General features: G+C 38.6%; 1 protein-coding gene across 1 annotated transcript; it reads right to left on the reverse strand.

Moving 5' to 3' along the window:
• Nucleotides 1-12,130: 12,130 nt before the first annotated feature.
• On the reverse strand, nucleotides 12,131-25,760 carry slc17a6b (solute carrier family 17 member 6b). The gene is made up of 12 exons (XM_084404552.1): nucleotides 25,117-25,760; nucleotides 23,472-23,727; nucleotides 22,776-22,894; nucleotides 20,498-20,612; nucleotides 19,991-20,078; nucleotides 19,623-19,709; nucleotides 19,115-19,257; nucleotides 17,268-17,417; nucleotides 16,492-16,624; nucleotides 16,158-16,268; nucleotides 15,235-15,362; nucleotides 12,131-15,009 (listed from the first exon to the last, which is right to left on the reverse strand). The coding sequence occupies exons 1-12, from the start codon at nucleotides 25,200-25,202 to the stop codon at nucleotides 14,668-14,670; spliced, it is 1,758 nt and encodes a 585-aa protein (XP_084260678.1). The 5' UTR covers nucleotides 25,203-25,760; the 3' UTR covers nucleotides 12,131-14,667.
• Between the last annotated feature and the right edge of the window lie 262 nt (nucleotides 25,761-26,022).

Raw genomic sequence — 26,022 nt, forward strand, 5'->3', positions numbered from 1 at the left:
GTGAATATGGTGCAAAACGCATTTACACACCTGCATCAAAAAAATGTGAAGTCACGGAGAAGTTTTGCTCATCCGCAAATCAGTAGGCCTATGTGAATTCATCCAATGAGAGTTGCACACTTGTAGAATATTTTCTCACAAATGTCTTGTAGCCTATATTTTTATAGCACAAACACAAACACCTATATAACTACAACTGCTTGAATCTGCTGCGACGAATCTCAAATACAGTTTTTTGCTTTCAAGTGACAAGTTTCGCGCACTCTCCCTTTTGCACCATTGATCTATGTGAAATGTGGAGAAAAAGTGAGTTGTGCATCTGTAGAGCCAGTGGGCGGAGCCTATATGAATATTCATGAGTTTCCCGGGCATGCGCGCAGATCTGATCATTTTAGTTCACGCTCTGAGAGAAGAGCGAGCGAACTTGTAACATGGCGAGCAACAGGTCCTTGTCTGATTTAATATTATAAACTCAGTGACACCTTACAAGTGAACTGAATTATTATATAACATAATATATTATGAATTTTATGCTCTCCCATTTAAATACTTAACGTTGGCTAAACCAGTGAAGTCGGGCCGAAGGGTCGGGCTTGATAGGCTAGGCCTAATCATGTCTGATCTGCCATAACTTCCTAATCTTTTCATTAGACTACCCAGAACCGTGATTGTGCTAGCAGCAGGAGAGACGTTAAATTAACTTTAAACAATATTAGGCTTATAAATGATAATGATAATATAGGTAGGCTATATAAAATACATAATATAAATTAAGTTTTATAAATTACTTCACAACTTGCTACTTATCTAGCAAGACAGGTTTTAGATATTTTTTTCCCAGCAGTTTTGAACTTTTTTGTGTTATGTAAGTGCATTTAAACCTTTTCATATTCATATTTAAACTAGATTTAAATAACGCTGACTGTCAGAAAAGAATCTGGCTGTCACAGTGTGACTTGCTATACTGTTAGCTGCTGGTTTAAATATGTTATGTGCACAATCTGTCTGTTAACAAAACTGCATGTCACCAAAAGTTAAATAGTGTACCTTTAAGTAAACTAGATGTACCGCATGGCGGTACAAAATATGACCGCCGCTCAGGCCTGCACTGGCTTTCCACAAAAATAAATGACGTGGAGCAATTTGGCTGTATTGCGTGTTTATGTATATACCTAAAAAAAGTAGTAGTATGTGCATGTCTGTCTGTGTGTGTGTGTATGTGTGTGTGTTTGTGTGTGCGCATGTGTGTTTGTGTGTGTGTGTTTCTGTGCATGTGGATTTGTATGTGTGTGTATGGGTGTGTGTCTGTGCGTGTGGATGTCAGTGTGTGTGCATGCTTGCGTTTGTTTGTATTCCTGCATGTGTGTGTGTGACAGTATCATCCTAAACCAGCAACCCTTCGCTCAACAGCACCATCTACAGGCCGATGAGTGTACAGTCACTAAATGTGCACATAAATTAATTTATTTTATACCCCCCCCATGGATGAAATTCTACGAAACTTAGCATACCCCCAGAGGATGTCAAGTTAATCATACACATGAAATATGGTGCAGTTCTGAACATCTCCACTGAAGATAGGGGCGATTAAAGCAGAATAATATTGCATTTTCATTTTTTATGGGAGGGGCGCAAATCACAAATTAGTGATTATGGGCTAGGTTGATGTGGGCCCTTAAGACCAACATACCATAAAAATGTCTTCATCCTCGGTTCCACGGTTCAAGTAGTTATTTAGGAAAAACTGAATTTTTTGGGTTTGGGAGGGCCCAGCGCGGGGGGGGAGTGGCCCCCGGGGACCATACGAAATTTTTCCGTAAAAGTCTAGTGGGGCTACATGCCCACCAAATTTCATGTTCCCCGGTGTTTCGGTGTCCCTGGTATCGTTGACGGAAAATTCAGTAGATTGACGGGAAAAAAAAACTAAAAAACTTTGACAATCGATTATGGGCTAGGTTGATGTGGGCCCTTAAGACCAACATACTTTGCAAATTTCTTCATCCTCGGTGCCACGGTTCAGGTAGTTATTTAGGAAAAACTGCATTTTTTGGGTTTGGGGGGGCCCAGCGCGGGGGGGGGGGGGGAATGGCCCCCGGGGACCAAACGAAATTTTTCTGTAAAAGTCTAGTGGGGCTACATACATGCTCACCAAATTTCATGTTCCCCGGTGTTTCGGTGTCCCTGGTATCGTTGACGGAAAATTCAGTAGATTGACGAAAAAAAAAAAGAAAAAAAAACTTTGACAATCCCTATATGACCGCTTTCGCTAGCGGCGGTCATAATAAATAACAGTGATCAATGATCTGAATTTTTATTTAGTCAAAAAATTTGAATCAGCAAATTTTGAAATGTTTGGAAATGTAAACTGATATTTCCTACAGACACACTACGGCAAAAGATAAGAAATAACTGGCTTAAAACCAATTTTTGTATAGCCTATTGGTGGCTCTGGCTGCTAGCTCTGTTGTATTGGCAAATAAAATCTATTCAGCGGTAAAACTAACTACAGAGTGGGTTAGCCAACGTTAAGTATTTAAATGGGAGAGCAAGAAGATAATAATTCAGTTCACTTGTCACTGAGTTTGTGATTGTAACACAGTTCGTTATTGTGGGAAGAAGGAGGCGGAACCGGCGAACGTTCAAAGACTTTAATTAATAAATAAACAAATACAAAACGAAAGTAAAGGCAGCAGTCCCTCACGGACGACTGCCGCCACACATAACAAAACAAAACAATTGTAGGCTAAATCCAGGCCTGTCGTCGCTCCTGATTTAATGCTTCTGCTCCTCCGTGAGATAGTACGAGACCGGTGCGTCGCGCAGGTGACACTCATCAGTAATCACGCCACAGTGATATTAAATCAGTTATCTTACCCAGTGAATGACCTGTTGCTCGCCATGTTACAAGTTCGCTCTTCTCTCAGACACACACTGCGCGGCAGCAGCGGGAAAATGTAATGGGCGTGGTCAACCTGTCGCTTCGATCCAGGATGACCAATAGAAAATGCATCCTGGTTGGTAGAGACCGCCCACTGAGACAGCTTCATTCGCAAGCAAAGCTTTTTTTGTTTTTAAAGCAGAAAAGAGAGCAAAATTTGTGCGTTTGTGATGAAAAGTGTTCGAAATGCACAAAGAAAAATAATGGTTTTCAAAGATGTAGCCTAGCCTACATGCACTGCAAATAATAATCAACTTCTTTATTTTTGAGCCTTAAGAATCCTTTTTTGCAATCTTTTAATTGTTTTAATTACAAAATAATTAGTTTTACTCTCAAACGCTGTAGCCTATGTTTGAGTAAAAAAAAAAGGAAACTGGTGTAGCCTATTCCAGAAAGCAAGTTTATTTTACCATCAAACATACCCTGTAGCCTACTCTCGGTTGATTAAACCAATATGCTTGTATCCAAAACCACGAGCACTCATTTAGCCTACTTGCGTTACCAGCAGATGGCGTTACTAGCTACTCATCTATCATCTATAATCTTTGCTGTAAAATGTTAAATTGATGTAAGCTATTCAATTCACATTCATCGCTTTTCACTATACTGTAGCCTACATATCGTTTCGAAGCAGCTTAACAGAAAATGCATGCGTCTACATTACAATTTAGATCTATTATCAGAGGTGACTGTGTCCAAGTAATGTCCATATTTCAGAAATGTTGACTAATGTTATGGTGGAGGATGAGTTTGCATCACTTAAGTTCTGTCTATTCATCGATTAAATGCAGAGAGCGCTTGTTTTTGCAGGTCTAAGCAGATTTTAAATAATGTTAAATATGAAATGTTGTGGAAATGCTGATATTGCGATTTTGCGAGGCCTTTATTTTGAAAGGCCCATAAATTCCGAATTAATTTCTGTGTTGATGTTTTGAAATTAAACCATTAATTTATAGCTAATCCATTAGATAGGATCCAGGTTTTAAAAGGTGTGTTTTAGACCTGAAAGGGCGTGTCAACGATTTTGTTTCCCGCCCATTCTGTAGTTAATGGCGGGTCATAAATAAATGTGTGTTCTCCCTAGTTAGAGCGTCGCAGTTACACGACAGGGATCACTGCGCAAGACCGTGACAGATGGCGGGATTGTGCGTTTCCTGGACAACCAAGGAACGCGTCTGGTGTTTGGGATAGACACGCGGGAACCCAGCGAACACCACCAGGCACGTGCCTGTCCAAATTGGTCCCTGGAGTCTGTGGGGCCCGTTCAGCATCAGATGGGCCCATCACTAATTGGAGTTCTTTCTTTGTCCCACAGCATTAGTCTTTCTGCTCGATAGAGATTCATGATGTGTCATGCTCTCAACTGAACTATATCTATATATGAATAATTCAGTTGCTCCACAATTCAGTCATTTCCTCCGTTTGTGCTTTGGAGAACAAAAACTACCTTAAAAACAAGGATGAAAACAGAACGAAGAGAGGAAAATAGTTAATTACACATCACACAGACAGTCGCGCAGGTAAGTGCTATGTCTTAATTTACTCAAAAAAGGTACAGATTTAATTATAGTTGGCCTATTGCTTCCTTGCAGTCTCTGTTCATAAAGTGTCAACTCAACATCCGGGTCAATGGCCTCAGGGTGAGACTGCAGTAATTACTGTACTGCAGCTGTCATATTGTACACTGCTGCAGAGGACATGGAGTTAATAGAGTGACTGCTGTAAAATGTTCTATTAGTTCACTTATTTGGTTCACATCATATCTTGAAACTGTAGTTTACAGTTTCTTTCACATATTTGCCACTTGAGCCACGTGCAGTAGGCTAGTTATAGCTTTGTAATTATAAGAAAACAAATCCTGAAATTTTATAGGCTATAAAGTTTTTTTCTTTTTTTTCTTAGGGCATACTCTGAAATAAATACAGTAGACGTAGGGCTATATCAAGCAGTTGTACAGAAGAGAAGCCTCACGCGATTTATTCATAAAGTCGTCACTAGGTGGTGCTGCAGTATTCCTGTGGCTGTGGGTTTCAAGATCATTGAGAGGCGAATCCATATCTCTTTTATCAGATTTATATTTCAGTAGCGTGAATGGTAATACTAATGATCTGATAGATCTAATTTTAGTTTAGTTGTGCTAGTTTGTGCTTGGAAACTACAAGCCGTATGATCCCTCGACTTTCTCTCTCTTTCGCTCCTGCTCTGTATGTGTACAATAATAAGATTACTTGTGAGCGGTGATGGGATCAAGTGTAGCTGTTGTAATGTAATTAACTCATGATGGAGAACCATCTATCAGTGCGTTATCAGTTTTCACTCATCCACATCATCAGGTATGTAACACTGGAGCTGGTCAATGTTTGAATATAACAAACACTCAAGCTGATCAAAACAAATGCTTGCATTTTGTAATTATTGATTTGAACAGAATGTTCTCTCTGCCTAGTTTCTTTCTCTCTTTTTATAGTCGCCTCGCGTTTGTGTTCTTGCACAGTTTCAATAATTCATTGATTTTCTCCTGTTTTACAAAATATTCCATGACAACCACATTCCTTCTTTACTATAAGCATCTCTGTCACTATGGCAACCTTCTCTCCTCTCTAAAGATTCAGAGAGAAAAGAATGAGGAGGAGAGAGCCAAGGCCAGACGGATGTTCTGTTTGGAAATAGCATAAAGCATCTCAAACAATGACAAATGGAAATTCTCTCTCCATCTCTTTCATATTCACACTTTTTCAGTTTTATCTATCTATCTATCTATCTATCTATCTATCTATCTATCTATCTATCTATCTATCTATTTATCTGTCTGTCTCTCTCTCTCTCTCTATATCGATGCAGTTTTTGAAATAGATGTTTGTGTGGTACGATATAGTGCTCAGTGTTGCTGCAGCCTTTCCGTGGCGTTGATGGGACCGCATTTAGGAAGAGAGAGCATATGGAATTTCATTGGTTCAGGTAGAGTTGGTGGGTGGGGCTAGAATGCCCCAGTGACGACTGCGTCACAATGTGCGTCAAAATCTCACATTTCAGAATAGTAACCTTGAGGGAGGGGGTAAATGGAGGAACTATTTCTCTCCTGCATGAATTTGATATAACACTACTCAAAGTTTAACACACACAAACCCACGCGCACACACATCCATACTCAAACTGTCTATTATTGTAGCAGCTGTGTACTTCTCTTCCAGTCCATGCAAGCAAGTGTGTGAGTTCTACTACAGCTCTCTGTCTGACCTTGATTTGTTCATTGAATCTGCAGGGGACGGCTACATCTCTTGGGTGCTGTAGCCGAGGAAACAGGTGTAAGTGTCTCCAGGTTCAGGATGACTCATCACATGGACATACAGAGACAACTATTCTTTTTTTGAAACATTCAAATACATGATCCTGTTCGTTCAAACCTTTAATGTCTTCTTAAATAGACTTAAAGGATGTTAAAATACTTCCAGCAATCAATTGAATACTTCGTATCTGTTTCAGAAGTGTGTCTGTCTGTTCTGTCCTGCAGGAATCACAAGACCAACAGGATCTAGGACGCACACAAAGACACAAACATGCACCTGCATACAGGTACATATCCTGTCTGTCAGTCTAAGTCTCAATAGTATGTATCTGGGCCTGTGTGTTGTGTTAAAAATGAATCAGTGGAACATGGACAGCTACTGATCAGTTAAGCAGCTCGTCTTCTCATCTCTCTTCCAGTCTTTCTGCATCACTCATTCTGTCTCATATAGCCTTACCTCTTATGTTGTTCTGCCCACTTGAGTGACAGTTAGCTGGTTCATCCAGACTGCTGTATACTGAAATAATTGGCTAGAAAGCGCTGGTTAGACCAAAGGAATGAGTGACAGACAGTATGGCAGAGTGCTGTGAACATTTGTGCGCACAATATTGGAATGGAAAGATGATTATCCAATGATCAAAACAATAGAAGGTAGAAACGGGAACGGAGGTGTAGAGCAGTATATTAAACGCTGGGTACCGAGTGAGAGCATGTGTGTGCTAATGAGTCACCAGCCGCATCACCTCGATCAGACCATGCTGCGGTGTGTGAGTCACCTATAGGTAAAATGATAAGTGTATGTCAAAAAGGACATCAGGGGTACAGTTTTCTCTGTCAGGGTTCATTTTGGACAGACTAAACTTTTTTATAAAAGGGACCTATATTATGCCCTTTTGTGAAAGTTTTGATTTTGTTTTTTGGGTCTACTAGAATAGGTTTTCAAGCTTGAATGAATAAAAACAACAACATTATTTTTCAAATATTTTACATTGTGGCATCACCTCTCTTCCCAGTCTTATAAAGCCTCTATAAAGCGCTTTCTTCCGAAAAGCGTAATGTGGTCTGATTAGTTGGCTGGACCAGTAGTTAACTTTCATGGTTTAATTTTAAAGCATCAATGTGAAGCCAGAAATTAATTCGGAATTGATGGGCCTTTGAAAATAAAGACAATTAAACCTATTTAAAATCTGCTTAGACTAAATATCTGTCCTGGGAGTGCAGGGCAAAACAAACACAGCCCACACCTCTGCACTTACTCCAGGTCGTACAGTAGAATTAGTTTACCTAATTGTAATGTCTAAACATAGCTGGATGGTCTCTGCAGAATTTTCTTTATTCCATGTGAGTGACTGTTAACTAAAAGAGGAGTGTTAAGGACAAGCACTCTCCCGAGAGCCTTCTAAGATTTGTGTTCACACATGGAATCGATTTTATTTTCACTTTTAGCTTTTTACAGCGCGTGTGATTTAACACTCTTTCACTGTGAAACCTGCATAAGCACAAACACACGGGAAAATGTGATGTAAAGAAATATATTTTATGTGTGTGTTTTTATCCCAGCAGTTAAAAGACACATTAGTAAGAAAGCAGTTAGTCAGTTCATCAGTGCATTAGACAGCAAGGTGCCATGAAGAAATTAATGATGACATCAAACCTGAAAAACCAGCAGGTATCATAATGTGATCTCTCACTTCCCGCAAAACATATTAAAGCTTTGAACGTATTACGACAGCATACTCAAATGAAGCAAAATGTGGAGATTAATTTAAGCACAAAAATAATCTCAGATCACCCATCAGAGGAAAGTTTGCACCTTTTTTCCTGTTTCTCCACCATTTTTAAGCTGTCTTCTCATCTTCTCTCTTTCTCTCTGTCATCACTCTCTCTAACCTAAGAGCTTTACTTCCCCTCTGTCACCTCTGTGTGACTAATCAAATCTACAGAGGAGGTGTCTACACAACAGGAGTGAAATCAATAATCAGGCCCATGAGGTGCATTGGGGAGTCAGGCCACCATGTGTGCATGTGTGTGTGTTTTCGTGTGGGTATATATATATATATATTTATGCAACAGTGGGGAAAGGCAAAAAAAACGAAATGAAACATGATTGGTATAATATTTGTATTTCTATAATCTAAGTAATATAACTATTTATTTCAAAATATTATTTAGATTATATATATAGATCTTTAGCACAACTACAACATATACAAATCTTCAGTTTTTTCTTTGATTCGTTTAGGTACTTATTTAATTCTTTATTCATTCTTTCATAATGCTCTGCTCTCTCTTGGAGATCATTTTCAGTTTTGTTCTTAATAAAAATCACTCTCTTTTCTCTGATGTTTTTGCACATGCATGTTGACAGGAGTCCGCGGCGCTTTATGACTGAAGTCTGTGTGTCGACGTCTTAATGGGATCTCAAGCCCTCTTGAGGCCTGTCTCTCTCTCTCTTTCTTTTAATGAGATTTTACAGCCAGCCCGTGTCACCCTGCCATGCTGCAATAGGGGTCTGATGAGGAACAAAGGAGTCCTCATGGCTCTGAGTATGGGGCACACACCTCCCACTTCTCTCTTTCCCTCTGTTTCCTCTCTCTCTCTGTCTCTTTTCCTCTCTCTCTTTCCCCCCCCTCACTCTGTTGGTTCCCATCTGGTGAAGGGGTATTGTGAGAGCTGAGTAAATAAAGCCCAGTCTGGCAGCATTGACACACACACACATACACATTCATACCCACCACCACACACAAAGAATGACTCCACTAATTGATTGCTAATTCTTTCCCTCTGTCGTTCATTTTTTGTAATTCTGTCATTTGTATGAGGAAAAGTTCTCTATAACTATAAAAATGTATATTTGCTTTAGTCGGGAAAACATTTGTTGAGCATTTTGCAGTTTTACAGCGCTTCAAAACAATAAAGAATTCCACAAAATGTTTAAAAACACACATGAGGTGTTAGTATTGCATTAAATATAGTTAACTGATATACACAACACAATGCCCATTTCTTATGCGCTGTCTCCACTGTGGCTTGCACCTCTGTGGGACGCATGTCTCATTGTGGACTGGTAGCCAGCTCTGTTTAAAGGTCAGGCTTCTCCCCTGAGTCCCTCAGTCGCTCTCTCTCCTCTCTGTCATTCAGATGCTGGTGAGGAGCGCCGCTGCGTATATAGATGCACAAAGTACCACATCAGTTAATGGCTGATCGAGTCAGAGGGGGAGTTTTTTTGGTAACGATTGAAATTTGATATTTAATTGTGCATGGTCATTTCCCCTATTTGTACATTTATATTACTGTACATTTGCAGTCACCTAATACTCACTTAAATGAATCTTTAAAAACACTAGTGTTAAATGCAATCTTTAACAATAATTATTGTCAAAATGAATATTCTTTTTTTAAACTGTACGTTGTTACAATGCCTAAATCCGTTCATCGCAATTGATTTTAGTGCTTTATTTTTTATTTAATTAGACAAAAATAGTATTTAAAAAATGACTGCTTATCAGTTTCAGCCATAATATAAAAATATTTATCATCTTATCATTATTGCCCAGAAAAACCCTATTTTTTTTTTTATTATTATTTACTATCCCTAATTTCCTTATTATGTACTTTGCAGAATAGAGTTATAGAAACAGGATCATTCATGATCTTTCAGTCTTGCTAATGCTACAAGACACCTGATTTAATGATTTAAAAAATAGTGCGTTAAAATGTTGATAATTCTGTAACAGGATTCAACAGTTGCATCTGTTGAATTATGCACAGCAGCAGATATTCATGTCCATGATCTGCTGAATTCCTTCAGCAACTGTAATGGCTTCCCCTTTCTATATCAAGATTTCCCCCGCCCACGAGATTTCCTCTTCCAGCACCTGAACATGATGTGAATCTTGATCACAGGAAATGAATATGAGACGTCAGTATGCAGTACTGACGCAAAGACCCACCCAAGGCTATAGACAAACACACACACACACACTCCTGCAGTCAGGTGGTTTCTAAAGGGGGAGCTGAGGGAGAAAGCCCAGATTCTCCCTCCGCTTTTTAAAATGTATATGTTGAATTGAACAGCTGCACTTGTCTATAGGGTTTGAGCTAGTGGTACACATCACCACATCTCACTTGCCACTTAAACAACAACTACATAAAAATTCCTTTCCATTCGCTTACATGTTCCTCTGCTGGGATAGACGAGATTTTAATGACTGTGGAATAATTGATGAGGATACTGAGAGCTGGGCCAGTGGGGGAAGGGACTTATTCGGTTTTAATATGAGAGCTCATTCATTCACTGTTTTTCCCCCTCACACATGAGATGGATTACATAGACATCTACCCTCACCTCTCCCTCCTTCTCCCAGCGGAGAACGAAACACTGTATGCGCCAACCAGTCGCCTGCCCCGGGTCCATGAGGGGATCAGGGGATATTTATGGGTTGAGGCGAGTCTTCGGGGTCCTCATACAGGCCCCTGTCATCAAAGAGTGATTCCAGTCTCACTACACCACCCCTCCACATCCCAAGAGACCACTGTAACACCTGCCCCCCAATCGTGGATGCACGCCCGCCCCCACCCACCAACAAAAACACACACACACAAGCAAAAACACACATGGGTTCATGTTTACTTCTAAATAAGTATTTACAAATGCTAATATTAAGATATCATGCCAGTCTGTGCACGTTCTTGTATTTATTCTCAGTGTGACGTTAGAACAGAGAAGCTTGAACGAACACTAAGTGAGGAGGGCGTGGACTGCGATCTGTGCTGGACATCCATGACGGTTACGGCTGAGAGAACCAGAGTAAACACATGTAATAGGGTCACAATTGACGTCTCATTGTGGTTGTCTAATTAGCAAAAGCAATAGCTTGACATGAAACCTGCTTACAATTGAGTTGTGAAAAGGAAGACTAGTTACTTTATTCTTGGGTATGATTTTTCATATTTTAAAAACGTATTATTATTATTATTCATTAAACCATTTTAAAATAGTATTATTATTGAAGTATTAAAATAAATGAACACAGTATATTATTATAAAAGTTACTAAATATTACTAGTGTGCTATTATTAAAGTCTTCACCTTGGAATGCGTGCTTTAAATCAATATTTCAGTGAAAATAGTAACCTCTGCATCTTTGTTTTGTGGCATTTGGACAAAACCTCACTCGGAGCAATTACACGTCCACACTCAATTGACAAGCTTTCAATTACGTTCACCAGAGTGTGAACGTGTTTCTTCAGTCAATCTGATATTGTAAATCAGCTGCTGAAAGAAAGGTTATCCAATTAGTAACTGATTTACACAATGTATACCAGAAAGGGCAAAGCTGGACATAGTCCAGACTGTGAGGGTTTCCTCCAGCGGGACTGTAGCTTGCCTTTGACTGCTGTAGTGAATGCACAGGGCCACTCGGCTGTGTTCCAGGTTGTGGAGGATATTTGTGACATCTGAGCATGTGAAGTATCCTTACAAATATCCTTTTTTCTTTGCTGCATACTTCAATATAATAGCTAGATAGATAGAATGAATATCCTACACCAAGACAAAAAATACTGCTAAGGTCACTACCTCTAAAGCTAGTGTGAAGGACATGGTCTGCGCGTGTCTGGCAGGCGAGTGTCTCATTTGCACCTCTCTTACTGTGTGGTGTCCTGCAGGGATGCGGATGTGTCTGAATCAGAGGACTGAGGCTGAAAGTACTGGCATAGGCTCAAACAGACTTAAACTGACCATATCTATGCTCTGCAGCCTAATCTTAGACCATACTTTTGTTAAAGTTCAAATGTTTGAACTTGGCACTGCATGCTCCAAATTATATGAATTAATACTATTAAAAATATTCATAATTATTATTATTTTTTTTACAAATGCTTTTTTATTTGTTTGCTAATGATACACAACATTGTATTTCTGAGGGCAGTAGGTTTTCTGAACACATCCTCTAAACAGCTTCTAAGTGCAGCCCCTCCTTCCAGCCTCCATTAGGAGGTCTGTGTGCTCAATAGGTTTTGCTGATCTCGAGGGGCCCTTACATTGATTTTACTAGAGCACAGATGCTATATGGGTGACAGATAACCAATGTTGGGGCTAAAAACTTAGATATGATTTACCAACATGCAGACACACAACAGGTGGACAAAGTACATTGTGCTTGACGACTGCAATCAGACAATAACATATTGGCAGTAAATCGTCCCCAATTTTAAACAGGGAGTCTTATTGGAATCCCAGTAAAACAACACAGGCGAGTACAATTTTGTTATAATTTTATATAAAAAAAGGCTATATAGAGCATTTCAATTTCACATCAACAAACCTCTCCATTTACAGTAACACAGCAAAAGGAAGCCATATATACACACTTTACTCATAGGCAGGAAACAAGGATAAGGTACCTCAAAATCATCAGGCAAATCACTGTCATTTTTGAAGATATTTGAATACCTTTACACACAATCCTTGTGTCACTGAATATTGCAACAGTATTGGGAAAATGCAAGGAGAAAGAGGGAAGAGGGGAGCAAGGGAGCGCTTCTCTAGCCACAGACAAAACACAGACCAGAAACAATGGGGAAGGACAAAAAGAGAGGATTAACGTAAAAGATACCCGACAACAACATACTCTCAAAAAGCAACCACTGGCAACCATACAGGACGACTACAGAGGTGCGGCCACCTGCGGAGCTGAGAACCCCGGTAAGACTTTCGCCCGGCCGGGAAGCAGCTGCAGGTGACACTTAAGAATCATTCTCTTCTGGTGAGTGGGTCCAGCACACAAACTCTCAAAGAGAGTTGCACTGGACTCTTACTAAATCTAAATATATTTTCATATATATATTTATATACTTTAACAGTAAGTAATTGTTTAATCGTTTTTTTTTTTTTAATTGTCATCACAAAACATTTAAACCAAAATGATTACAGTGCTAACTTGTTACATATTTTTGGGTGAAGTGACTGTTAAGTAACTGTTACCATGGCTTTATTGCTTTGTACATTGAATATGGTTATTACCTGCTGCTAGGACTGTGTCAGCCCTTAGACAGGTTCTCCCTTGTTTTCCCAATGGACACGTTTCCCCCATCCCAGCTAAAATCCCACACTACAGGTTACCTTTGGTTAATTGTGCAAAGAAATTGACACGTCAGTAACAGTTTTGTAAAGTAAAGAACATAGTTATAGTAAAATAAAAAACAACATTTACAAAAACAATTTGAACCCATGCATAACTAACATTCACAGATGTCAAAATGGCATGGAGTTAAAAGAATGGAGTGGAATTTAAAGAGTCGGTAGTTTTGACACCCTGTGCTTTCGCTTTTTGTAGCTTTTACGATAATGTTCCCAGGCATTTCCAATGATCTAAAATCGAACCCCTTCCCAAGTTTCATCTATTACGCCAAATAGAACAGCACCATCCAATTGAAACAACCTGCTGAGCTTGAGAAACATTTTTTGTTGCTTTTGTCATCTAAACAACTGTGCTTTTTATTTTTCTCTGCAGTGTCAAAGACCAAAGTCCTCTTTAATCTCTCAGAAACATGAATTATACGATGGACAAGTAACACACCATGAGATATAAACACTCACTTTGTGTGCTGTTAAATGACATTGTACAGCTCCCTTAGTGCAATCAGAAAAAAGACAGTGTAAACCTGTTGCTTGGTTGGAATTCTCTATAGCAGTTTTTCCTCCATGGATGAGATTCATTATCTGAGCCTTAGTTCTGGAAACCAATTGCCTGACTAACTCTAAAGGCTTCTCTATGTTGCAAAGGCTCAGAATAATGGGGTGAAAAACTCGTGACGCACGATTGCACTTGAAATTAAGTTACTCTACTTTTTAATACATAGAACATTTACAGTCAGCCAATTTTGATATGTAATTTCCCCTTTGTATAACTGATACATTTAAATCCATATTTAAATGTAGGATTTGATCATTTCAATTTGTGCAAACATAACGATTCTTAGAGTTTTGTATATGTTACTCGATAATCTTTTTTCAGGGCTCACAGACACTATAAAATCTATCATATATTTTTATACTGTGCTGTATGTAGAGTGGCTCAAAAAGTATCTGGATGTTTAAGTCAGAGTTCAAATGTATAAATGGCATTACATTAGCTCATTTTTTAAAGCTAAACATCTTACAAAAACAAGTTTGTTAGGTTTGATGATATAACGATATATCATATACATTATTTATATATAACTACATATATCTATATATTTATGAAGACACTTCAAATGGACACTTCATACATCCACTAAAGAAAAGCTGATTTGTTGCAGATTGCACTTGTTATTTAATGCAATGGAATTTACACGTTTTCAACTGTGACTTGCGTCGTTTTTTTGAATACTTTTTTGCGCCACTGTATGTTTATGTTTGTGTATGTCTGTGCCATAGTGTGTGTATTTGCAAGGTCTAGGAGTAATCCCCACCCTGCCTGTATCCGTAACCCTCTTCTTCCACACCATCCTGTACAAACACCTCTCGCTTATCCCATCCTTCTGCCCATCCTCCGTTCAACTGCGTGGTGGCCCCGTAGGTCTTGGCTGGACCTCCCAGGGCACTGTAGCTCTGGGTGATGTCCCCTGTTTCCTCAGCCAGCTCATCTTCATCAATGAAACCACACTTCTCTTCACTCGTCTGCTCCGGATCTGCCCACGACTGCTTCTCCCCCGAGGCGAAGATGCCATAGAAGATTACACCTCCATAATGCACCATGGAAGCGATAAGGAACACATACTGCCACTCTTCTCGGGTCTGAAAGGATAAAAGAGTTGTCAAGTATTCATTGACATTAAGAAACTCATCCTGGGAGCTGCAAGAATAACACATGAAATAAACATGCAGTTATATCTGAGTATTTTTGACAATGAATATGGAGAAAGAGCTAAAAATGTGTCACACAAAAATCTTTTTTAAATATCACAATATCATGTATATCTCACAGTACTAAACATCTAGAATGATTCAAAGTGGCCTTACCTTGTGTTTGGTCATGGCACCCACTATAAGAGGACACACCATTCCTGACAGAGTTCCCACTCCATTAGAGATTCCCATGAGGATACTGGCATAGCGAGGAGCGATGTCTAAATGATTGACATTGAAACCTGATGGACAATAGAGGTTTAAATTGTATTAACATCTTATGAAAAGTGAAATAACTGTAAATAATTATATCTTTTTTTCTATATTTGGCACTGCGTTAATAACAACAAACCAGGTATATTATCATTAAAACTAAACCCATTAAAAAATATTTTCATTACATTAAAGTAAACTTTAACTGAATTAAAAAAAAGCATCGACTTTATTTCAGCTAGTTTCCAATATTTCTGTGAAGTACTAAAATAAATACAATTAAATAAAGCTATATAGACATTTTTAAATATGGTTAGTATATAATAGGTTAGTATATCAGTGATACTAAAATAACACTGCAACAAACAACATTACAGAAAGATATTTTCAAACACTAGGTTTCTGTTCTATACTGTTCTGTATCAAGACGAGTGCACATTTTCTCAGTATCTCTAACATGATGTTGGAGATACAGACTAAAAATAGAAAGATACGCCATCTTGTAGAGCGGAGGCCCTCCCTCATTGAGTGCTCTGTCTGGATGTGCTGCCTGTGAGGCTGCTCTCAGGGGACAGTGTGTATGAATTATTTAAAAAGTCCAGCAAAACCACTTATTCCTTCCAAGCTGCAGTGGAGGAAGAGTGTGTTTGAGTGATAAAAGGAGAACAATGGTATTTTGTTAAAAATAAGGCATTATTTGCAGTCTTCCCTGGCTGCGTATGGTTGCTTTTTATTTGCTGCTTTTTCTTGTCATTGTTGTGTATAAACGGCAGGTTTGCATGGGATATTATTAAATCAGACATATTGTTTCCCCAAAGACTTGCCTGATATTGCAAATCCACTGAAGCCGACAGCCAACACAAGGAATGAAATGGCCACCCCTTTACTGTGCGAGTAACCAACAACCAGTAATAGAGTGGCCTCCATCCCAAAGCCTGTGAAAGATAAAAACGTGGATAAACAATTCACTAAGCTAAAATAGACAAATAAATGAAAATAAAAATAAATACAGAGGAAATGCAGAAAGGGTAAAAGTGTGAAATATTTAGGTTGGTGAAAAATTCTCATTTAACATTCCTAGTTCACATGGATTTAACCAAAATTCAGCCATATGGTTGCAATAGGAACAATAAGAATTCTGCAATAGGCTCCACTCACCTCCGCAGTTCATGATCTTCCGAACTGTAGTAGTTGACAGGATGTTTTTGGCGCGAAGGTAATCAGCTAACTGTCCTCCAATGGGTACGATAATGGTCATCACCAGATGGGGCAGGGCTGACAGCATGCCAACCTGAATAAGACAGCAGCCGTCAGGCTCAGAAGCATCTTATTGAAAACACACTGCAGAATGAAAGCATTAGCCATTGACCAATTGACCAAAGATGTGGTTCCACCACAGAATAGAGAGTCTAATCTACAATAAAATTGAGCAAAGACTGGATTTTACTTAAATTTACATAGTCACAACCATTATGAAATAGTTAATTACATTACACAATTACACATACTGGATAAAAAATGTAAAAAAAAAAATAATAATAAGTTGACATGCAACATTACTGTAATATGCAAGGCATCACTGTTAATTCTACAACTAGATGCAAATACATGATTGTAGGTTTAACTGTAGGAAGTGAGGAAACAAGCCAAATGAGATGCAAGCACAGACTTAAATCACCAATAAATGATTAATGAATAATTCATCATGAACTATTCACAATGAATAATTCATCAACCTATTTCAGACCTTAGGGAATGACAAAGGTCACCCATTTACTGATATACAATGGAATTATAGTCGAAAATCATATGAAACTTAGCCATTTTGATCCAATGCTGATTAAGTCATTGTTCAATTTTTTATCAATCATGCATTTTGTATAATACAAATACCAATTTAAATACATGCAATTTAAAAGGTAAACTGAAATTACCTTGCTAATCTCAAAGCCAAACACCTCCTCAAAGTATGCAGGCTGGCTGATGAGCAGCAAGTAGAAGGTCCAACTCCTGCAGAAGTTGGCCACAATGATTGCATAGACAGGCATGGACGTGAAAAATTTCTTCCAAGGTGTCTTGAATTTCTGTAGGAGAAATTAGTTTTGCAGCTTATTGAGTGAAGTGTTACAATAATACCCATACCGATAATGATTTGATCTGTCATGTCTTGAACATTTTTGATTCTTTGGCAGTGCTGATGTTCTCTAGGAGTGCATGGCATTTACACCAAAGAAATCAAAGTAGCTGACTGACATTTTATAGCATCAAAACAACTGATGTGCTAAGACTTCTCTGATATGTCTTTGATATGTTACAGATTTAATTAGAAATCCTCATACGGTGACACTAAATATATCGGCCTCTACCTCAAAATCTATAAGACCACAATAGATTAACATAATAAGTTTTATACTTTAAAGGCAACATTTTCTGGTGGCCACACATTTATCTCCTCATGTTTTTCAACACATCCTGACTTAAAGATCCCCTAATATGCTTTTCCAAATATTACCTTTCATGTAAAAGGTTTGCACATTTTTAAAGATCAAAGTGCACGACAAATAAAATTATTGTCTCCTAAAAGAAAGAATTGATTCTGAACTGCCGAAATGAGTCGTCACAATTCCAAGGCAACATATCTACGTAATTTTGTAACAAATTTGCATAATGCCAGCCTATGGTCTTCATTGCCGCGAACAATGTCTGCTTAGTACTTTGGCCCACCCTCAAACAATGTAGTTGTAGCTGAGAATGTCGACTGTTTTTTTGCTCTGTAAATCCACTTTGCATGCTCTTCCAAAGGATGAGGACTTAAAACCAATGCCATTGTTACTGTATATGCATGCAAGTGCTGAGGAGGCCTCTGGAGCTAAAATTCAGATATGGTCATGGATGTTTCATTTCCGACACATGCTGTAAGCAGTAGACCAATCCCAACAGACTGGGCCATCTGACCAATCAGAGCAGAAGCTTTCAGAAAGGAGGGGTTAAGAGTGAGTGAATCCTTTATTGAGAGTTTCAAACACTGTGAAAAAAGCGGTGACGTGCAATGTATGAGAAAATTAAAGTGTTTTTTGACCACGGATGCATGTAAACCTATTGTAGGAGACCTTCAAAATAAAATTAGGAACCTTTAATAGGGGAAATTTAAATAATTATATGGTTTCATTTACCCTCTATCAAATTGCAAATCACTCAAAACCAGTTTTAAACTACAACAATGTCATAATTTTGTTCACAGTAACTGCAAACAGGGGTTTCTCTCTCCATCAAAGCTCCTGATCTTAAGTTTAACATCTTAAAACAAAAAATATCTATTATTAACCTGATGTCAAAAATAAATATGAATTATATATGAATATGAATTTAATTTGTGTCAAGCAACAACTGAGTATTATAATTACAGATCATTATAAGAGTGATGCTTATAGGTTTGCATGAGAGTGGATGTTATTCCATTAGTCCAGTGGTTCTCAATTCCAGTCCTCGGGACCCCTTGCTCTGCACATTTTGTATGTCTCTATTATCTGACACACTCAGTTCAGTTCATGGAGTCTCTCCTAATGAGCTGATGATCTGGTTCAGGTGTGTTAAATAAGGGAGACATACAAAATGTGCAGAGCAGCGGGTCCCAAGGACTGGAATTGAGAACCACTGCATTAGTCAAACCATCTCTTTTTAGGACTTGAGTCCTTCAGTCAAGCATTTTGTGCTGTGATATTTTCTTCTGTGCCATATCCAGCTAGAAGTTTGGAGTATGATTACGTTTGGGGTCACTCACTTCTGCAGGTCCTAGCAGCTTAGCGCTCTCTCCGATACTCTCCTCAATGAAGCAGCGTTCTTCGGCAGTGATGGTGGGATGTACAGCTGGGCTCTCATATGACACCAAGATCCAGAACATATACCAGAACATCCCAAAACACCCTAAAGAGAAACAAAGGATTCTTAGATGTTGACCTTAAAAGAAAACATCATAAAATGATGTGAGATAAGAAGCAGACAGGAAGATCAGCTGACTGAAAACTTCTCATATAACTAAATGGATTACAGTTCATTGCTTTCCTGACAGAGCGTGCTAATTCTTGGCACAGGGTCAGGCAGATTCAGTGTCAGTGCAGAGGATAGACACATGGCAGCATCAGAGGAAAAATCAATACTCAGCATCAGTGAGTTGATCCATACTACGCTTACTAAAATACACTCATCAAGACCGTCAAGCACACTCATACAATTATGCTTTACACTATAACCATGGCTCATACAGTGGTGCACACACAAACCACTCTTACCATAGACATAGAAAACAGATGACCAGCCAGTGTACTGCACCAGGATCCCAGCAAGAGGCATGGCAATGACAGCTCCAGCATAGGAACCTACAGAACGGGAGAGGATGAGGGCCATTTGAGAGCTCAAATGGAACCAAAAACAGCTTCAACTCTGGCAAAATTGCTGAATACATGCATTAAAACAACACAGGAAAATACAGTCCATGCATAAATAATGTTTCCTAGAATTCTTGCTAAACAACAAATGTATCTTTAAATTTTGACATGCACACAATAATGAGGTAACTTAACAAAATGTAATGAAACATGATTTTCTTTAATATCCACTAATGTATATTAGCTTGAAAGAGAATAAAGATGTAAATTACCACAGAAAGAGGTTGTGGCTAGACGGCTTCTTTCCAGTGGAGGAGCCCATTTACTCCAGATCCCATGACAGGCTGGGTAGGTCACACCCTAACAATAATACTACACATCAGTTTTATATTACAAAGAAATGTGCTTAGACAGATTTTCAAATTATAAACAAATGATAAAAATTATTAAGTTACATCACATAAATCAATTTAAATGCAAAGAATAATAAATAAAAGAATAATAATAATATATACAGTGTTGTCATGTTGTCTACAGATCAATACAGGCTGTACTAAAGACAAACCCTGAGTTATTCTCTCAGAATATCCTCAGGCCATAACTGACTGTTACAGGACCATGGGCTTTTCCTAGAAAGAATTCCCACAAATGGCTTTTTGAGAAAATATCCGCCAAAGGCAAGTGCCCAAATTTTAGATATGAATACATAGAAGGTTATGATATTAGATCGTTATTAGCAAACAAGCCATTCGAATGAAATGAGAGAAAATCGTACTTACCTCTACAAGCCCTTGTAATATCCTGACGAATATGACGCAACCGTAGTGAGCACGTGCAGCTGATGGGATGAACATATTCAGTGTGGACGTGAGGAAAATGGCTGCGCCGAATACCCTGAATAACAGATGGAAACATGGTTTAATTATATAGCCTAACATTGGATTATAGAATGCAAAAAAAAGCATTATTTAATTTTTACATGTGTATTATTTCTAGTGTTTAAGGCTGTTCTATTTCAGCTAATATTTTGGTTTCTTTAAAGTCGACTTTAAACCCCCTTTACTTTACTTTAGACCCATTTAAACCCCCCGAAATAGGCCTATAATATACAATTCAAATCTTCTTTCTGTGAAAAAAACAACAACAAAAAACAGGCATAATGGTCGCGCGGGGTGAAGCCAGCCCCTACTGCCACAGAAGAAATACGGGTTTCCATTTATTTCCAATTTTCCTGACGTCCTGTAGAGCTCAAGACCCTTTCTCTCACCTCTCTCCCACCGGCACTCGCTAATCGGATTGAGGGAGTTCTCCGGCACGAGACTCGCTGATTCTATTAGATCTCAATCACGTCAGCCAATAGCCGAAATATGAACTGAGAACTGATGTATAATTTCTGCGACGTCAATTATGTCAAAGATTTGACGTACTGAGTTAATAGAACTAAGTTACACAATTGCACAGCATTTCAATAAGCTATGTCGATCCTTGACATTGTTGGCCAACCATCAAAACAGATGTTTTAGCGAGAACCAATAGTGTCCAATGTTCCAAATATTTCCAGCTAACGACATGGCAGTTTTATTTTTGATAAATTTGTTGTGTGATATATGAGGCACGGCCAAACCCTCTGGCAGCCTGTGCGGGGCTGGTTGCCATGCCCCCCTCATTGAGCAGATTAGACACGGTTCCCCCCCGGGACCTCATTAACAGGTGGAGAATGCCCCACAGACAGAGTCTAATCCTACAACTCACACGACGGGTCAGCCTTCAGCCTGCCACTCACGCAACACCGAAACACGAGCAGACTCGTCAACCATAGCAATGAACTCTCCCTCTGCCTGTCTGAAGCCTTGATTTATTCGTTTGTTTATTTATTTGATTTCCGTTCCCCTTGGAAACTTGAATAAAAAATAGTAGCCTACTGATAAGGTTTATATTATAATAATACAATTAGAACAGTGATGTAGGCTATTAGCCTATGCCTTCTTTAACATTGATCATGGCCTTCAAATGGAAACGTTTGAAGCACTTGAGACGTTTTCCAAAACATCGGTATAGGGCCTATTTTAATAAACATTTCGTAAGTTAGAGATCTTTCTCCTTTCTTCGTTTTCTGTAACAAAATTGAATCAATATAAACTATAATAATGCATAAAGTTAAGTAAGATATATAACGAAATTAATTTCACAATCAACCAGTCAATAAAACAAATTGGAGGTTGGGTTGCGCTTGTGCTAAATCAGCTCCTCCCATCATCCTCTTCTTCTTCCAATGACAGGTAGATCCAGTAGGCGCTATGAATAACCAAAGTGTCTTAAATAATACAGTATGCAGTCATCACAAGCAGGCTTATTAGCTAGCTAATGAATAAAACGAAGAACGCACCACGGATGTTAGGCCTATAGCCAATTTTTGCAGCTCGATTTTGCTGATGCGAATTCGGCTATTGCTTATTTCAAATATTTATTTCAAATAATTTAAAATTTTATGACTGAAGCCATGTAATAATTATTTATACTATTACATTCAATAATGTTTAATACATTTAACGAAATTCCTTGTTAGGCACCGCTTTCGTGTTGGGTTGACAAACACCTGGAGATGCGTCACTGGCTGCATCTGACCTTGCCCAGCTCCTGTTATGTGCAGAAGCTCTGTGCGCGATCCTGCTGGTTTGGAAAACGTGGGCGACACCATCTTTTAGTAGGATAACGGGCGTAAGATGCATTCATTTTAATGGCTTGGTTTGCAACAGGGACAAACATCTGTGATCCGTTTAAAACTAAATTATATAATTTATCAATAAATAAAGTATTGTTATAGAATATTTATTGTTAGTAAAATTGTTCATAATGAATTAGCATATTAATGTTCTTTCGTTACCATTAGGCTTTTCCCTAAGGTAGCCTATTTGCAATGTGGAAAATATATAAACAAAATGCGACGTTAAAAGCAATTAATTACTGAAATAATACTAATACTAATATGAATAACTATAATAATAATAATAATAATAATAAACAAATACATATCAATCTATGTTTCTAAAGCTTTACCTGTTTGCCGCCAGTCTAGAACAAATATATCCTCCAGGAATTTGTGTCACAATATAACCCCAGAAAAACGAGCCATGGATCATTCCAACTGTTTCCGGGTCCCAGTTGAACTTTGCCTTCTATGGAAGAGAAATACCAGAAAAAAATCAGATACCAAATCCTGTCTGTAAAAGGCGAGAGACAGCTGAAAATATGAAAATCCTTAAGCTAATATGCACACGTTTCCACACACCTCTAATAACAGGTTACATATATAATATAGCCAAGCCTATATAATATATTCGTTATGGGAAAGATGAACTTTTATTTTTTTTAAACACATAGGCTAGCACAAAATACGTATTGATTATTATGCACAATAAATGAAATGACAAGAGCGAAGGATTAGTTTCCAGCTGAAGAATTAATCAATTTGAGGCTGATATAACCAAGGTCAATTTTTTTGCATGAGCAGCCTACTTGTTTTCAATATTTTCCAAGCTAGTAGTGGGGCATTCACTAAGCCTCTTTCCAACAAACACAAACCATTGTGCTTTTGAATTATTCCCTTTATTATTTTTTGTATTTCCATTAATTGATTTCTCTCTCTCTCTCTCTCTCTCTCTCTCTCTGTGTGTGTAAGCTTGTGGGCTGTGAGTGGGGGTGTCACGAAGCTGACGTGAACATATAAAATCCAAGTGTGCCACGCGCACAAACCTCTTTGATGACGATCTTTCCGTTCAGGTGAATGGTGCTGTTGTTCACCATGCTCACTATTGCCACGCCTAAGTTGCACCGAATACCGAAGGAGATGCAGAACCCGAGGCCGCTCATGACGGCGATGATGTAGCGGCGCGGAAGTCCGAAGCACGTGCAGTCGCACAAAGGTGGCTTTTTCTCGCTGGTCTGGGAAGGCCGTCCATCCTCGGTCAATTCAATGTTGTCGCCAGGTTTTTGCCTCTTTTCTAGCACTCTGCATATGTCAGAAGAGAGCTGTCAGACTCCTTGAAGGACACTATAACGACTGTGGTCCGAATGAACCAATTAATAGGAATTTCATCACTTTTATTATTGAAGCAACAATCATCGTCACAATTACAAACGCATCAAAATCTCCTTTTGGCATTTCATTTCATTGAAATATATATTTTTCAAGTAGGCCTACTCTAAACTGCGCGGGCAGATTTAGACAATATTGAAATGGCCTGCAGGAATAGTTTGCATATTTATTTATTTATTTTCCTACAGATATTTTTATGTAAACTCCACATAGGCTTCGTGTGCTGCTGTAAAGCGCACTGTATACCGCATTGCAGCATTCCCTTCACCTTCACCTTATTTACATTCACACGGGCTTAGGTCCACTCATATTCACTAACACGATATTAATAGTATTATACCAGTGCCATGGGTATCCAAAAAGAGTTATTTACTTACAGTTATTTACTATTGTTTAATGAAAACATAGTATGCGCAGATAGATTCAATAAATTCATGTGCAAATATATTTGTTTAAAGAAATAAAAAATGTCATAAATTTCGATTCATTCATATGATTTAATTAGCAGATGTGACGGAGTTAAATGCATTTTATTTTGTAATATTTTGCACGTGTAAACTGCATAAAATGCACATGAACTGCATTATGAATGTCAATTCAGTTGTTTAATTACAGGAGACAAATAAAATACAATATCCTATTATTTTGGAAAATACTCAATGACTACAACATTTTTATAATTAAACGAAAAAAATGAAATATGATGAGACACATGTATTAAATGTAGTGCTATGGGGGGAAAGGGTATTTTCAGTTGCGTAAGAACAATTCGTTCCTATGGTCTAGGCGCTCGATCTTTTTTCCCCTTTTCATAAATTGCAAAAAACGTTTTTTGAAAGACACACGCACAAAAATGACTCAATTTCAAGGAGCAACGTTAAATGATTATGGATAAACCGATTTTCTCTTATTTCAATCGTGGTCTTTTTTTTTTTGCAGGTATATGTGAATACACTCAAGGGGATCCTCTAATTGAACGATTACTATTCAGTCGTAAATGCATTTTAATCGCCGGGTTACAATGACAACCTTTCAAGGTAGGAAAACTTGCATGCTTCCATCCCCTCCTCCTAAGATTATGCAGAATTACATAATTTTCTGCACGTCTCCATGAGGCGTGACGCCAAAACCGACCGGGGAAACTCGTTATTGAACAGATCAAACTAGCAACGCATTCGTTCATTTTCTGTTCCGTTATAGCTATAGTTAGAGTTCATATGTATTCAGACCCACAATATGCACATATCTAGGCCTATTATTTTAAAATGACTGAATCAATTGGAAAATGTTCAAATATCTTACTTGTACATGCGCCCCAGTGTCTTCCCCGCTAGTTGCTTCAGCCCCTCTTTGCTGGGCACAAAACCAGGCTCCTTCGGAGTCTCCATGTCCAAATGTGATAATCCCTCGTTTTTCCCCCGGTAATGTTAAAGTACCATGTCACTGTGTGAGATGACAGAGCATACCGGACCGATACCCAGCGGATCAATGATTCAGTGAGACAGATAAGGAAAATTCACGAGCGAAGAAAAAAAAAAAAAAGAAGAAGAAAAAAAATCCGCCTACACAAGAGATACTATATCAGAAGTGGTATGGCTCTGTCTACTCACAATTATAAACTCATAAACTGCCCTGCGCGCGATAAGGGCACGCGATGCCATCTCAGATTTGAGTCAAGAAATTATTGTTAGCTTCAAACTGAGTTGGAAATAAAATCGGATAACAACAAATAAAAAACGAGGTAGCCTATGATCAAATAAGAACTGGTCCAGTTCGTTGTCTCGTACTGTCACTTTTTTAGGTGCAAAGTGACAGTTAAGGGAGGTGAAAGCGTTCAGCACCAAGGTCAGCGACAGTCTCGCGATCAGAGCGGCGCGAGCTCCCGCCGCCACTCCTTTGCCAACTAGCAGTGTGTGCTGCGCGCGAGGCGGATCACTCCCTCCGAGTGCCAGCAGCGGTTCACTGCTTTGGGAGGGGTTAGATAGAGAGGGCGGACAATGTTCACATTCCATTCACATTTTCTTTGATTTTGTCCTCAGATTATCTGATTATGTTCCACGTACGGGAAAATGATAGTTTCTCGATGCGTAGGCTATATGAAAGGCACATGACGTGACATTCGAAGTTTCTACATTTGTGCTTTTATGCCTATTGCTTGTTTTCCATCAAAGGCCGTGCAAGCCTCCTGGGGGCGGTGCTATGGAAACC

This window comes from Rutilus rutilus (assembly GCF_951802725.1).
Source record: "Rutilus rutilus genome assembly, chromosome: 3".
NCBI lineage: Eukaryota > Metazoa > Chordata > Actinopteri > Cypriniformes > Leuciscidae > Rutilus > Rutilus rutilus.

Excerpts from the sequence above, each read along its gene's own strand:
- slc17a6b (XM_084404552.1), bottom strand. The coding sequence starts at position 25,202 with ATGGAGACTCCGAAGGAGCCTGGTTTTGTGCCCAGCAAAGAGGGGCTG. Across the intron at positions 15,363-16,157 it reads CAGTGGATTTGCAATATCAG|GTTTCAATGTCAATCATTTA; the intron begins GCAAGTCTTTGG and ends ATTGTCCATCAG. Across the intron at positions 15,010-15,234 it reads GTGCCATGACCAAACACAAG|ACCCGAGAAGAGTGGCAGTA; the intron begins GTAAGGCCACTT and ends TTATCCTTTCAG.